Source organism: Eptatretus burgeri, chromosome 3 (assembly GCF_056783735.1).
Source record: "Eptatretus burgeri isolate ZD-2024b chromosome 3, Ebu_testis_v1, whole genome shotgun sequence".
In the NCBI taxonomy this organism is placed as follows: Eukaryota; Metazoa; Chordata; class Myxini; order Myxiniformes; family Myxinidae; genus Eptatretus; species Eptatretus burgeri.
The window spans coordinates 71684120-71701493 of NC_140963.1; the positions used below are offsets into that span (position 1 = coordinate 71684120).

A 17374-nucleotide genomic window follows, 5' to 3' on the forward strand; every position below is an offset into this window, starting at 1 on the left:
TCTCGGACACTTACGAAGCAGCGATCGAGGTGCTGCAAGCGCTCTACGTGAAGCCCAAGAACGAGGTATACATACGACATCTTCTCAACACACGCAAGCAAGCAGCCGGGGAGACAATCGATCAGTTCCTGCAAGCTCTGAATCAGCTGGGAAAAGACGGCAGCTTCCGGGCGGTAAGCGCCGAGGAACACCGAAAGGAAGCCACACGGGAGGCATTCATCCAAGGACTCAGATCAGCCCACATACGGCAACGCTTACTAGAGAAAGCGCAACCCACTCTTGACAAGGTAGTCGATCAGGCTCGAGCGATGGATACGGCTCAGCAGCAATCTGAGTCATTTGGGACACCGATGCTGCTCATGAACGCTGCTACGATGGGAACCCAAGGAACCCCACTGGCACAGACACAGCCAGACATAGGGGATGGAGAAACACCCGAGGAGCCGGATACCCAGACCTCGTCAAACTCCTCAGCAACTGCTCCGGTTGGTAAATGCTTCTTTTGTGGGTACAAAAGGCATCCTCGTCAAAAATGTCCCGCCAGAGATGCCACATGCATGAATTGCGACAAGAAAGGGCATTATGCCAGGGTATGTAAATCTACTCTAAGGAGAAATAAACCCACTTCTGCGGCTCTCTACTCGCAAAATAAATTGACTGCAGCCTCCCCGGGGAATCTATCCAAGGCTATCATCAACGTACGAATTAATGGGCATATGGCTGAGGCACTGATTGATACCGGTAGCTCTGAAAGTTTCGTCAACAGCTCGCTAGTGAAGGGCAGGAAATGGGTAATCCACCCGACTGACAATACGGTATGCATGGCCGCCACCTCACTACAATCCCGCGTACGAGGGTACTGCAATGTTGAATTGGACGTAAAAGGGTACACGCATCGGGATGTAAAGGTACTGGTGCTTCGTGATTTGTGCGCAGACGTAATTCTGGGTCATAATGTCCTCAAGCAGCACACGAGCGTCGAAATACCCTTTGGAGGAAGCAAGCCTCGTCTAATTTTAAATGCGTTGACCACCGCGGAGGTGACGTCCCCCCAGCTGTTCGCTAACTTGTCGCCGGTCTGCAAACCGATAGCGATCAAATCGCGGCGATATACCACTGCTGACATGAATTTCATCACTTCGGAAACCAAGCGATTACTGGAGGAGGGAATTATAGAACCGAGCGATTCGCCATGGCGCGCACAGGTGTTAGTAACCAGCAGTCAGAACCATAAGAAACGAATGGTTGTCGATTATTCCCAAACGGTCAATCGCTTCACCCAACTCGACGCCTACCCCCTGCCGCGCATAGATGAGATGGTCGAACGCGTGGCCAATTATAAGGTATTCAGTACCATCGACTTGCGAAGCGCCTATCATCAAATTCCCATCCGAGAGGAAGACAAACCTTACACTGCATTCCAGGCAGGGCGGCGCCTCTACCAGTTCAGAAGGATACCATTCGGTGTCACGAATGGAGTAGCTTGCTTCCAACGGGTTATGGACGACATCATCTCAGATGAAAACCTCAAAGACACTTTTGTTTACGTGGATAATGTCACAGTGTGCGGTAGGGATCAGAGGGAACATGATAGGAATCTGGACAGATTCTTGAGCATTGCTAGAAAATATAATCTGACTCTCAACTACGAGAAATGCGTATTCTCGGCAAGGTCAATTGACCTTCTCGGCTACACAATAGCCGACGGCACAATTAAGCCTGATCCTGAGCGATTGCGCCCGCTCCGTGAGCTTCCACCACCTCAGGACTTGCAGACAATGCGCCGGGTGATCGGGATGTTCGCTTACTATGCGAGATGGATTTCGCAATACTCCGAGAAAATACATCCCCTAGTGCATTGCAAAAACTTTCCACCAGATGCCGCTGTTGTAAGAGCTTTCCACAATCTCAAGGATGATATCAGTAAGTCCGTGGTTTTATCGATCGACAGCTCGGTGCCCTTCGTGGTGGAGACCGACGCTTCAAATCACGCCATAGCTGCTACACTTAATCAGTCTGGGCGGCCGGTCGCGTTCTTCTCGAGAACTCTCTCTAGAAGCGAGCAGAGACACTCAGCGATAGAGAAGGAAGCGTACGCCATCGTTGAAGCGCTGCGGAAATGGAGACATTATTTACTGGGAAACCACTTCACGCTCGTTACGGACCAACGATCCGTGGCATTCATGTTTGATGGGAAAAATAATGGGAAAATTAAGAATGAAAAAATTATGAGATGGCGGATAGACCGAGCTTGCTACAGATACGACATTGTTTACCGGCCCGGGAAAGAAAACCCTGCTGCAGATACCTTCTCCCGGGTCTACAGTTCGGCAACAATCAGTCAGGCTTTGCAAGACCTCCATGTGTCTCTGTGCCACCCAGGGGTAACCAGGATGGCACATTTCGTACGCAGACAAAATCTTCCCTATTCTGTTGAAGATATTAAACAAATGAATGCTTCATGCCCTGTTTGTGCTGAACTAAAACCCAGATTCTATGGCGCGGCATCTGGCAGACTGATCAAGGCCACTTCCCCCTTCGAGAGACTAAACATCGACTTCAAAGGGCCCCTGCCGACCGAAACAGACAACAGATACATATTCACCGTTGTTGATGAATATTCAAGGTTCCCTTTCACGTTTCCGTGCTCGGATATGACCTCGGGCACTGTCGTAAAATGTCTCTCTGACCTCTTCGCTATGTTTGGGAGACCTTCGTACATACATTCAGACAGAGGGCCGTGTTTCATGTCGGCCGGGCTAAAACAATTCCTATTAGAGCACGGCATAGCAACTAGTCGAACGACGGGTTACAACCCACAGGGAAACGGGCAGGTGGAACGGTATAATGGAGTTATTTGGAAAGCCGTAACTCTGGCGCTGAAATCGAGAGGACTGGGCCCCGAGCGATGGGAGGTTACTCTTCCCGACGCTCTGAATTCCATACGCTCTTTGCTCTGCACGTCCACAAATGCCACTCCTCACGAACGTATGTTTACTCACCAACGACGTTATGTTGACGGTCAAACGGTGCCCAACTGGCTGACCCACCCCGGTACAGTGTTCATGAAACGCCTGGTACGACAAAGCAAGTATGAACTGCTGGTGGAGGGGGTCGAACTCATTGACACTAATCCAGAGTATGCTCATGTCAGGCTCCCGGATGGCAGGGAGACCACTGTGTCGGTTCGCCATCTGGCTCCCTCAGGTACTCCTCCCGCCGGTACACCACCTTCTGGCACTCCTCCTTCTGACATTTCCCCCCCAGGAACTCCGCCAGGCGACGGGGCTGCCGCGTTCCACCCGAGAGCGATCGAGGAGTCATCCCCGGCACAAGTCGAGGCTCACCAAGAGGATCGGGAGTCTCCCTCAAGTGAAACTGCCGTTTACTCCCGGAGAGGTCGACGAATAAGGCCCCCTCGACGACTCAATCTGTAAAGGGGATTATCGGCATTCTCGCTGCTCATGCTCCTATATGCCCATTATATCATATATCGATGCTCATTTCCATGCTCCTACAACTCAAAATAATCACTGCTTGGCATGTATGCTTCTGTAGATCTACTAGTCCGCGTTGCTTGAAATGTATACTCCTATGGTGCTAAAGCAATCATGGTGTGTAAGATGGGCCCCTAGTTACATTTTAAAGGTGGGGAGAATGTGGTGAATTGACGTGAATTGAGGGACATGACGCGGGATCACATGTTGTGCGTCTCGCGTATAAGGGGAGGTCTCTGCGGCACGAGTGATTGTCCCCGGGGCATTGCTATTGACATCGGCTGTTCACTTGATGCTCGTTAACTGAAGGTGCTCATTGACTGGTGAGAATGGAGATTATATCGAACTCCGTGCTTACGCGGATTGTCTGCAATGATTAACTGCACATGTATACGTTACTGCTTATGTACTCCTAGCTGAACCTGTATTCCCCGGTGTGCCCACAGAAGCGGCTCCAATCAAATGGAATAAAGCCTAAACTCTGAAGGTTCATCTCTCGCTCTCATTTCACATTTGATGCTGCAATTTCCGGTTACTTCGGCCTGGATTCGGGATCAGCGATCAAATAATGTAAACCACGATTAAAAAAATATTTTTTGATGATGCGGGAGATATCTTCAATATGGAATGGGCAAAGCCGAGAAGCGAACGCAGAATTCTTCTTACATTCGGTTCTTAAATATATCAAATTAAACGGTATTTTTGCGATGAAAAAATTAATATTACCTTAACATTACCTCCACAACAACAACTACACCGCCTAGAACAGGATCTCATCTGAAAAAAAAATCCTCAACATTACCTTCACAACGACAACTACACCGCCTAGAACAGGATCTCATCTGCAAAAATAAACATTACCTCAACATTACCTTCACAACAACAACTACACCGCCTCGAACAGAATCTCATCTAAAAAAAATTAATATTACCTCAACATTATACCTCAACATTACCTTCACAACGACAACTACACCGCCTAGAACAGGATCTCATCTGCAAAAATAAATATTACCTCAACATTACCTTCACAACAACAACTACACCGCCTATAACAGGATCTCATCTAAAAAAATTAATATTACCTCAACATTACCTTCACAACAACAACTACACCGCCTATAACAGGATCTCATCTAAAAAAATTAATATTACCTCAACATTACCTTCACAACAACAACTACACCGCCTCGAACAGGATCTCATCTAAAAAAAATTAATATTACCTCAACATTACCTTCACAACAACAACTACACCGCCTATAACAGGATCTCATCTAAAAAAAATTAATATTACCTCAACATTACCTTCACAACAACAACTACACCGCCTCGAACAGAATCTCATCGAAAAAAAATTAATATTACCTCAACATTATACCTCAACATTACCTTCACAACGACAACTACACCGCCTAGAACAGGATCTCATCTGCAAAAATAAATATTACCTCAACATTACCTTCACAACAACAACTACACCGCCTATAACAGGATCTCATCTAAAAAAATTAATATTACCTCAACATTACCTTCACAACAACAACTACACCGCCTATAACAGGATCTCATCTAAAAAAAATTAATATTACCTCAACATTACCTTCACAACAACAACTACACCGCCTCGAACAGAATCTCATCGAAAAAAAATTAATATTACCTCAACATTATACCTCAACATTACCTTCACAACGACAACTACACCGCCTAGAACAGGATCTCATCTGCAAAAATAAATATTACCTCAACAACAACAACTACACCGCCTATAACAGGATCTCATCTAAAAAAAAATGAATATTACCTCAACATTACCTTCACAACAACAACTACACTGCCTCGAACAGGATCTCATCTAAAAAAAATTAATATTACCTCAACATTATACCTCAACAATACCTTCACAACGACAACTACACCGCCTAGAACAGGATCTCATCTGCAAAAATAAATATTACCTCAACATGACCTTCACAACAACAACTACACCGCCTAGAACAGGATCTCATCTGCAAAAATAAATATTACCTCAACATGACCTTCACAACGACAACTACACCGCCTAGAACAGGATCTCATCTGCAAAAATAAATATTACCTCAACATGACCTTCACAACAACAACCACACCGCCTAGAACAGGATCTCATCTGCAAAAATAAATATTACCTCAACATGACCTTCACAACGACAACTACACCGCCTAGAACAGGATCTCATCTGCAAAAATAAATATTACCTCAACATGACCTTCACAACAACAACTACACTGCCTAGAACAGGATCTCATTTGAAAAAATAAATACTACCTCAACATTACCTTCACAACAACAACTACACCGCCTAGAACAGGATCTCATCTGAAAAAAAAAATCCTCAACATTACCTTCACAACAACAACTACACCGCCTCGAACAGGATCTCATCTAAAAAAATTAATATTACCTGAACATTATACCTCTGCATTACCTTCACAACAACAACTACACCGCCTAGAACAGGATCTCATCTGCAAAAACAAATATTGTAATGTCGTGGCAGAGGTGCAAGCAGGCAGACACGAGCCGGAGGGTAACACAACTCCGCTTTATTGCCTCAAGCGAGAGGGTGGGCGTCGGATGCCCGTAGCTCCCACTTTATTACGTACTCGATGCACTCTCCAGGCACACGACCTACAGGACACTGCTAATGGCAGCACATGCTGCTCCTGACACTACTGGTGCTACAAGTCCCTAGTGGGCGAGTCGTGACATATGAAGCCACAACCACGTGACCACCACCAACCGTGACTCGGGCTCCGCCCATACACGACAATCCTCCCCCCTAAAAGCATGATTAAAAATGACAATAATCAAAAATCATTGGCACTACAACACAGAAAGCAACCAGAGCCAAAATGGCATTTTGCAAACGCACTGGCACCACGATACAAAAAAAAAAACAACTGCTGAAAAAGAAAAAACACTATGACAACATGACACAAACAAGCAAAGAGGAACAAAATGACATCAATCATGTAAAATCGCCCAAGTACCACATCACCGAGATGTAACCCTGGGGTGAAGGTCGGCTGTGAATCAAACCCAGATGAGCCGGCACAAAAGAAAACGTGCTTCATCTGCACAACCAGTCACAATAATGCCGTCGATATAATCTGGCCCATAATTCATCCTTCTGTCCCCCATCACAACATATATCGTGTTGGTGCAAGTGAGTTGAATCCCAACTGCAGTGGACTGGTGCTCGAGTACTAAGTTGCACGATGAAGCCAATGATGTCTGCGGACCACAATAACCATGGCCGTGTTAAAGAAATAAAGAGGAAAGGGTTGGGAGCACAGTATAACAATGCAGCAGAAGCGCCCCCAGGCAGCCCATGCTTCCACGCCATCCGGTGAGGTCGAGGTGACATGATTAGACGAACCTCCCGCGCCCCCGGCCGACAAGCTTGCCCGTCCCCCACGGACAGAAACAGGTAAATACGCTGAGTCCGCCAGACATGAGGGCGCCGTCGCTGGCAGGAGCAGCGGGGAGGGCGGCCTTGGGAAGATAACACTTGGCCTCCGTGAGAGTAACGGGAGGGGTGACGCTGAACAGCGAACCTGCGCGACCCCAACCATCGACTCGAACCAGGCAATTAGCCGGCTCTATTACCAGCCATTCTACACTAAAACCGTGCATCAACTCCAGTCGAGATCTCCATGCACGTCCACACGGACGATCAGCGTACACTGCATGCATAGCAATGTCATAAAGCAGCAAAAACATCGTCTGCGCAGATGCAAACTTCCCTTCACGTACAGCGCGTCCCCACAGTATAATTCCAACACATGAGAGGGCAGCGAACCGCGGGCTGTCATCGAAGCCGGAGATCTGAGAGACCTCTTTATTCGCAACGATTGTCCGCAAGTTCTTCACATCATATTGATCATCATATTGATTGATCCCAATCAAACACATTATGCTCACACGCGGACTGTCAGCATTTGCTTTAATAATGCCATGCTGAATCACTCGTGCCGCGAGAATCAAATACACAACAATTAGCAATTTATGAACCACATTGCCGCACGCCTCTTGGTTGTCACGACGTTGAGGCGACTTGCGTGCCAGTCCCCATCTGAACGTCGCAGTGGCCACCGTCGATGTTCGCGTTCCTCAAACTTCTTGAATGCAACCGGCTCGCTCCAATCCCCCGTTGAAATCACCTGAACGACACAGGTGTGCACTGTATCATGAGCGCAGCGCAAGCACGAGAGTCCGTCACAGCTGGCATGACCCCCGTTGCTCCAGAACCGTATATCGTAGTTGCAGGAAGCAATGACCGGAACCCCATGTTGCATCGTCGCGGCTCCTGCCGCCGGAACCTCGCCCTCGGGTGTCGAGGGAGGCCCAGCCCAAACGGAGGTACGGGCCCCGAATGAGACACAGGTGCAGCTGGAGGTACAAACTCCGAAACAGGAACCTCTAATCGGCCCGGCACGGGAAGTCCAAGGCCACTGGCTGGTGCCATCCAGTCTAGTTGAATGCGGGCCAACCCGCTCCGACCCAAAAGGGCGAGCCCCTCCCCTCGCACCACGAACCGCGAGAGCGTGACCCGCTGACCTTGATGGGCAACCAAGATGTGTGCCCTGTCAACCGCTGGTAGCGCTTCACCGGTATACGTGTGCAATGCGAGGGTAGACCTGAAAAGACGTAGACCGGGGAGTGCACGAGCGGTGTGCTCGCTTACGATCGACCCCGCCGCTCTGGTCTCAACTCGAAACACGATCGGTGCCCCGATCACTTCGACCTCCACTGTCATTGGTCTTGTCACCTTCGGACCAATTGAAAACAGGCTCAACATCGGCAGCATCCCCTGCTCCGGGCCGCCGGGATCGCTATGCCCAGGCTGCAGGATTCGACCCGGGGCGTAAAAATGTACGCCATGCACAAAACACCGTACCGGCAGTAGGTCTCGACCCGGGACGTTGGGGTCACTTCGCACACCGCCATCCATGACCGCAATGATGGCCAATGACACCTGGCACACACACCGTAGATGTCCCTAAGTGTTCAGACCGCCGTCCGACTGACCGCGTTGCAACGTTCGGTCACGACCCGCACCGAAGACTGTGCGTGCGGCCGTGGGCGCTTGGTACACCGCGCGGACCTCCGGATCACCTACCGCGCTCTGGCCATAGAGGCTCCAGACATCTCTCAGAGTCTGTGCGACGGCCGACGCCGTGTCTGAGTTGAATGTAATGTCCTCATCCTTTAGTCGTGGCATTGCAGAAACCATTCCCGAGGCTTGCAAATCAGAAATGAAACGATCTCCGAGCCCAGCCGTTCACTCGACGTGAATTTGAACCATGCTGACGTGCAGGAGCCGGCGAGATGCCTCACCTGTGCAGCGAAACTCGCGATGCGCTTCCCTGGGGCTCCTCGCCAGGTGATCGAACTCGCGCCGCGCGAACTGCGCTGATTTTCCCGGCGCTCCGTGCGCCCTACAATCCAATTGCTCCGGCCAAAGACTCAAGGTCAATACCGAGGAAAACCAGGCAACTCTGCACGCGTCGATCCGAAACAGACTCGTCGCCAAACTGTAATATCGTGGCAGAGGTGCAAGCAGGCAGACACGAGCCGGAGGGTAACCCAACTCTGCTTTATTGCCACGAGCGAGAGGGTGGGCGTCGGATGCCCATAGCTCCCACTTTATTACGTACTCGATGCACTCTACAGGCACACGACCTACAGGACACTGCTAATGACAGCACATCCTGCTATGACGCTACTGGTGCTACAAGTCCCTAGTGGGCGAGTCGTGACATATGAAGCCACAACCACGTGACCACCACCAACCGTGAATCGGGCTCCGCCCATACAGTACAAATATTACCTTAACATTACCTTCACAACAACAACTACACCGAGTAGAACAGGATCTCATCTGCAAAAATAAATATTACCTTAACATTACCTTCACAACAACAACTACACCGCCGAGAACAGGATCTCATATGCAAAAAGAAATATTACCTTAGCATTACCTTCACAACAACAACTACACCATGTAGAACAGGATCTCATCTGAAAAAATAAATATTACCTCAACATTACCTTCACAACAACAACTACACCGCCTAGAACAGGATCTCATCTGAAAAAAAAATCCTCAACATTACCTTCACAACAACAACTACATGGCCTCGAACAGGATCTCATCTAAAAAAATTAATATTACCTCAACATCACCTTCACAACAACAACTACACCGCCTAGAAAAGGATCTCATCTAAAAAAATTAATATTACCTGAACATTATACCTCAACATTACCTTCACAACAACTACACCGCCTAGAACAGGATCTCATCTGAAAAAAAAATCCTCAACATTACCTTCACAACGCAACTACACTACCGGGAACAGGATCTCATCTAAAAAAAATTATACTAGAAGCGAATGTAGAATTCTTCTTACATTCGCTTCTGACTTTACCTATAACTTGTTGACAACTGTAGACGAAATTTCTGGTTACTTCGGCCTGGATTCGGGATCAGAGATCAAATAATGTAAATCACGATTAAAAATTCTTTTTTGATGATGCGGGAGATATCTTTATTAAAATCAGTGAAGGAAATATACACCATGTCTGATATTATTTGGGTCTTTCATGTCTCCGACGATGCCTTTATCTCCCGGCATGCATCATTCCCCATGACAAAAACCGGAAACAAAAAAAAAACAGAAGCAAAAAAAAAAACGGAAGCAAAAGGGTCATAGCCAACGACACGGATTCCAAATTGAGTTGGTATTGTGTTGTTGTTGTTTCCTATTCTCTCATGTGCACGTGTTAAGTAATATTCACAAGATAGAAATAAAACCCAATCGTATTTATACACCGCACAGCGTTTAAAAACAACCGGAAGCAAAAGGGTCATAGCCAACGACGCGGATTCGAAATTGTCAGGGGTATTGTGTTGTTGTTGTTGTTGTTCTTGTTGTTTCCTATTCTCTCATGTGCACGTGTTAAGTATGAAGCTCACTGCATTCGCTATTAAAATCAGTGGAGGAAATATACACCATGTCTGATATTTGGGTCTTTCATGTCTCCGACGATGCCTTTTAGTGGGGCAACTTAGCATAACAATTGTGCATTTTGTGAGGAAAGCACCAAATTTGGCACACTAGTAGACTATCATATTATGAACAGATTTGGATATTGGGCCATCTCAAATTCAGCCGCTGATGGCTGTGGCAGCCATTTTCCACTGCCATCAAAAATTTTGAGATGGCCCAATATCCAAATCTGTTCATAATATGATAGTCTACTAGTGTGCCAAATTTGGTGCTTTCCTCACAAAATGCACAATTGTTATGCTATATTTAGCTAAGTTGCCCCACGATTTATCTCCCAGTACGCATTATTCCGCATGACAAAAACCGGAAGCAAAATGGTCATAGCCGACGAGACGGATTCCAAATTGCCAGGGTATTGTGTTGTTGTTGTTGTTGTTATTGTTATTTCCTATTCTCTCATGTGCACGCGTTGAGTCTGAAGCTCACTACGTTCGCGATAATTAACTTACTTACTTGCTGCCCTACATGCTAGGAGGCATAATGGGCAGTAACGAAGGTCCTCCACTCCTGTCTGTTCTGGGCTTGCTTCTGGACACTACCCCAGGTCAGGTCCATAGTTTTCATTTCCTTCTCTGCAGTTTGACGATTTGTTAGGGTTTTCCCTTCAATATAATTAAATAAGACCGTTAATTATCTTCAAATGGGGTGTTTTAATTAACCCAAACACCCAATTTTCACTCTTGCACTTTGGAGTTTTCTTATTATGCATACAAAGTTTCAGGCTGCTAGGTTTTTATAGTTTTGGAGTTGTGGAGGGGAGACACACACACACACACACACACACACACACACACACACACACACACACACACACACACACACACACACACACACACACTGCCTTTTATTGGTATAGAAGATTTCTCAATTTTGCAGAACTCCCAAAATCACAAATCCATTGTGATTATTGACAAGTCTAGAGACGGCGATGGTTCACGAGCAATGTACACAGTTCGCCTTTTTTATTTTTTGACCTTCGAGGGGACGCCACGGGCAAACTGGCGGGAATCGGGAAAAACGTAAATGATGAAAGTTGTAGTACTCGAAGAGCACTACTTGCATACCAACTTTCATTCGAAACAGTTGAAAACCGTAGGAGCTCAATGCCCAATTTAATGATTTTTTTGACATTTTCTAAGTTCGTGACCTTGTGACCTTGACCTTGGGACGAAAATGAAAAATCGGGCTCTGTGGGGCTAAGCATGTGCCATTGGGCTAACCAAATACCGAAACCCCTGCCAGATTCGACAAACCCCCTCGGAGAAGATGTAACTTGAAATTGACTACCCCTAAAAATAGGTTTTTGGGGCGTGGCTCCGACCATAATGGGCGCAGCACACCCATTCTCAGGAAAACACAACTAGATCATGATATAAACCTCCCACCCAAATTTTATCAGGATCGGATCAAAACCCACGGAGCTATGCTCGGGACAGACAGACAGACAGACAGACGCACACCCACAACGAATATAGTGGTCACTTACTGACTCGTGAACCAACAAGTCTGGAGACGGCGATGGTTCACAAGCAATGTACACGGTTCGCATTTTTTATTTTTTGACCTTCGAGGGGACGCCACGGGCAAACTGGCAAGAATAGGGAAAAACGTAAATGATGAAAGTTGTAGTACTCGAAGAACACTACTTGCGTACCAACTTTCATTCGAAACAGTTGAAAACCCTAGGAGCTCGATGCCCAATTTATTGCTTTTTTGACATTTTCTAAGTTCATGACCTTAACCTTGGGACGAAAATGAAAAATTGAGCTCCGTGGGGCTATGCAGGTGCCATTGGGCTAACCAAATACTGAAACCCCTGCCAGATTCGACACACCCCCTCGGAGAAGATGTAACTTAAAATTGACTACCCCTAAAAATAGGTTTTTGGGGCGTGGCTCCGACCATAATGGGCGCAGCACACCCATTCTCAGGAAAACACAACTAGATCATGATATAAACCTCCCACCCAAATTTTATCAGGATCGGATCAAAACCCACGGAGCTATGCTCGGGACAGACAGACAGACAGACGCACACCCACAACGAATATAGTGGTCACTTACTGACTCGTGAACCAACAAGTCTGGAAACGGCGATGGTTCACAAGCAATGTACACGGTTCGCATTTTTTATTTTTTGACCTTCGAGGGGACGCCACGGGCAAACTGGCAAGAATAGGGAAAAACGTAAATGATGAAAGTTGTAGTACTCGAAGAACACTACTTGCGTACCAACTTTCATTTGAAACAGTTGAAAACCCTAGGAGCTCGATGCCCAATTTATTGCTTTTTTGACATTTTCTAAGTTCATGACCTTAACCTTGGGACGAAAATGAAAAATTGAGCTCCGTGGGGCTATGCAGGTGCCATTGGGCTAACCAAATACTGAAACCCCTGCCAGATTCGACACACCCCCTCGGAGAAGATGTAACTTAAAATCGGCTACCCCCTAAAAACATGTTTTTTGGGCGTGGCTCCACCCATAATAGGCGCAGCACGCCCATTCTCAGGAAAACACAACTAGATCATGAGATAAACCTCCCACCCAAATTTTATCAGGATCGGATCAAAACCCATGAAGCTATGCTCGGGACAGACAGACAGACAGACAGACAGACAGACAGACAGACAGACAGACACACACCCATAACGAATATAGTGGTCACTTACTGACTCGTGAACCAATATACCTACTGTTCATTGCAAAAATGATGTGTGGGTTGTTTTTCCCTCATCTTTTCCTGTTTGCGGATATGCATTCCCTTGCTGATCGCAGCCAATGATTGCCCCACTACCCTACAGTTAGTTAGACCTTGTATTGGTCTTCCATGAGCCTTGTTCTTCTGGAGAGAAAAAAATATATATAAAATCTGGAGTAAAGTGACATACAAATGACTTGACAGAGGATAGCAGAACTTGTCATTCTGTCATGACAATTTAGACGAACAGCTTATATAGCTACTCGCATGTGCTTGATATGATGCAGATACTGCCTGCGTAGACCACTAACTGGGCCTACAATGTGGCAATAATGTCAGGCTTGAATTTTTATCCTCATGACAAAAACTGTAATTTTTTTAATACTTTTCCTGAGAACCTCAATTACAATTCAGACACTCAATGCATTTTCAAGGTCTTAAAACAAAAACCTGCCAATATTTTATCCTCCTGTCAATTTCACAGATCACAGTATGGTACAGTACAGCATGCAAATGTTGGTAAAGTCACAGAAAAATTTTGGAACTTGCCATATTCACGAACTTGGAACTCTGTAGTGTAGTTTGTTTTACATACTTCTCCAAAACAACTTTGTATTAGCCAGCGGCCATATCTGTGGGGAAAATATGAAAAGCATTCATGCATTCCACCCATTTAACAAGCAAGGCAGACGCCTGTTATAATATAATATAAAGCATTATAAAATAATGTTATTATATAAAAGACAATATAAAGCAGGCCTCTCACTGTAATCTTGGTAATGTTTTAAGATCAGCAATTGTTTACATAACCAATTCAAGAACAATAATTACATTTTAACTTGAAGACATCAAAATACCTCATGTTATGACATTGCCTCGGAACTTTATGTTCATTGTATTAAAAGAAGCAATGACCATGTAATTTGTTTTTAACATTTATTTGTGAAAGTGCAAAGTGGCTACACACTGCAACCTTATGAAGTAACCACAGTAAAACGTAATCCAGGAGGTCACCAGTCATTTTTGCCCTCGCCAGAGGAGAGGGTTTTGCATTTGGGTCCGACTGCTCGTACGTCAGTCTGTCTCGTTTGTTTGTTTGTCTGTGAGTGTGATAACTCGTGAACGTTTTCAGCTATCTTCATCAAACTTTACCAAAGGATTTCAAAGGACAAAAGTGAGGCTGTCAATGTTTTGCATGTCAGAGGTCAATGTGACAGTGACGTCATTTGCATGATTTTCGGCATACCTGCCAGGCTACTGCCTGATGCCTTCTTGTCTGTTTAGCACACAGAAAATGAATATGTGTATTAATTACATTAGACCCTTTAGAACCTTTTCAACCTTGAGAGGCACACAGACCCAAAAAGACCATAAGATCCCTAAAACTGAAGACCCTTTAGAACCCTAACACCCTTTAAGACCCAGAAAACCCTTTAGACCCCTAAAACCTTTCAGACCTCTTATATCCCTTAGACCGTTTAAGACCCTACAGACCCCGAAAAGACCCTCAAGTTCCTTCAGATGACTAAGACCATTTGAGACCCCCAAAACGCTTTACACCCCTAAGACCCTTTAGACCCCTAAGGCCCTTCAAGTCCCTATAGACCCAATCCTCAGACCCTTTAAACCCTGAACACGCTTTGGAGTTTGGACCATCACACTTTTCAGACCTTTTAATACCCTGTGGACTCATTTGACGTTTCGGCCCCTTTTAGACATTTTAAGACCCTTTAGTCCCTTTCAGACAATTCCAACCCTTTAGACCTTAAATTACACCATTTAGACGGCTTCGACATTTTAAGACACTTTCGACACTTTAGACCATTTCGACCTTTTCAGAGCTTTTCAGACCTTTAGACGATTACAACTTTTCAGATCTTTGACCTCAACACATTTAAAACTAGACCATTTAGACCTTTCATTTAGTGCATCCTTCCATTTATTTGCCACACAAAATAAGTCGTGGCAAGGGTCTGCAATCTTTGATTGCTCTTTCTTGTTGATCCATGTTATGTTTGCGTTGTCGATTTGACTTGAACTTTTAAGTTTTTTTTTATTGACATGAGTCTATATCATGAATTCTCCTGGAGACTCGTCCATCCCATACATTTCTGTGTAGCATCAGGTTTGCTTGCATATTGTAATATAAAATGCAATAAGTAATCAGCCATTGTTAGACCTCTGGCTTTGAAATTTGAACCTGTTTTGTGACAGACTTGCAGTTAAGAATGTAAAAGCCTGGTGTTGGCTTCGTGGTTAGGATGGTGGCTTGGGATCCTAGGGTCCTGAGTTCAAGCCCCGCTGGCCGCTGAATTAATACACCAGGGGGTTGACTCAGCCGGTCATCCTTCCGAGGTCGGCGAAATGAGTACCAGTGTGTACTGGTAGAGGGGCACTGCAGCAGCGACACAGTCACGCTTCCAAGAAATGATAACTACCCTGGCAGCTAAACTGCCATACGCCAGAAGAAGAAGAAGTTAAGAAAGTTTCCCCCATGCAGCAGAGAAGCATTCTTAATTGCAAGTGTGTCAAGGAAGCCATCTTGGCAACACTTTGTTAAGAAGATCCACTTATTAAAATCAGCTCACACCAAGTTCTGTGGAGCCTTGTTATTTGTAGCATTCCAAAATTGCCCTTCCATCCACATGTTGCATAATCCCTGCTTCAAAGTAGTCAGGTTCTTTAAGCCAAACATTTTGCAGAAGACATTTCCACACATAGCTCACAATAAGTGTGTGTGTGTGTATGTGTGTATGTGTGTATGTGTGTATGTGTGTATGTGTGTATGTGTGTATGTGTGTATGTGTGTATGTGTGTATGTGTGTATGTGTGTATGTGTGTGTGTGTGTGTGTGTGTGTGTGTGTGTGTGTGTGTGTGTGTGTGTGTGTGTGTGTGTGTGTGTGTGTGTGTGTGTGTGTGTGTATATATGTGTGTGTGTGTGTGTGTGTGTCTAATCAGAAAACAATATTGCAAACTTCAAGGTCAAACTCTTCAACCAGTCTCTTCCTTCAGGTCATGGGGGTGCTTTGTCAAGTTTGTCTCTGAATTTTCTTCTCCTTCATCCTGTCCCTCACCTCAAAAGGCTGGACTGTACACACTACCTGAGATAAGGCAGAGTGTCTAAACTCTGTCTTTGCCTCCAAAGCTTGTGTACCCAACCTGTCCCCATCTTATGCTCTGTCCCCATTTTACCCCCACAGAACAGGGTGTTCCAAAAAGACCCGGACAAATTTGGTTGTTAATATATTTAGAACCACAAATGAAACAATGAAATCCTTTGGTTTATATGCTACAGAAACTCATAGTTTTCTGCACACCATCGACACACTTCAATGTGAGCTCCATTTGTCGCATGCACGACATCAAGGCGGTACACAAGTTCTTACCGTGTTCAGCTCAGCATGTTTGCATCCACCAGTGATCCAAGAAATAATATCCTGCAGTTTTGCCACCTTGTTGTTGGAGACAACATCATTGACAAACCCCCACAGAAAGAAATCAAGGGAGGTTGTGTCTGGTGATCATGGGGGCCAGGTCGTTGGCCCGTCTCGGCCAATCCAGCGACATGGAAATTTTTCATTCAGGATGGCTCAAACTACTAAGGCCCAATGAGGAGGAGTGGCATCGTGTTGAAAAATGATATTGGGTTGCAGGTCTTCAATCTGTGGGAAGGCAAATCCTTCCAACATGCTCATGGAAATTGTTGAGGTCACTGAATCAAGGTTCATCTGTGAACAAGACCTTTTTCAGGTAATCTTCATCATCCTCTATGAGACTGAGCATTTCCAAGGCAAATGCCTTGTGCTTGGGTCCATCATTTGGTTTGAGTTCCTGCAGAATCTGCACTTTACAGGCATAAAGCTTCAGTGTTTTATGTAAACTTCTGTGCACAGTGGAGGTTGGTAGTCCCAGTTCTCTGGATGCGCATCGGATTGACTTTCTGGTGCTTTGTTGAAATGATTCACACACATTCAATGCCTGCTGCACTTGTGTTTGGTCGGCCAGTATTTTTTCTGTTTCTGACAACTGCAAGTCTTGTTAAACCTCTTGTACTAC

General features: G+C 45.6%; 1 protein-coding gene across 4 annotated transcripts in view; it reads right to left on the bottom strand.

Annotated features, from left to right (window-relative positions):
* The window catches only part of LOC147030159 (complement C3-like), a 741443-nt gene that overhangs the window by 553194 nt on the left and 170875 nt on the right, over positions 1-17374 (bottom strand). For all 4 annotated transcript variants that reach the window (XM_085873916.1, XM_085873917.1, XM_085873918.1 and 1 more), the window contains one exon: positions 13867-13949. In XM_085873916.1, the coding sequence (XP_085730042.1) occupies positions 13867-13949 (83 nt within the window). The remainder of the gene's footprint in view (positions 1-13866; positions 13950-17374) is intronic.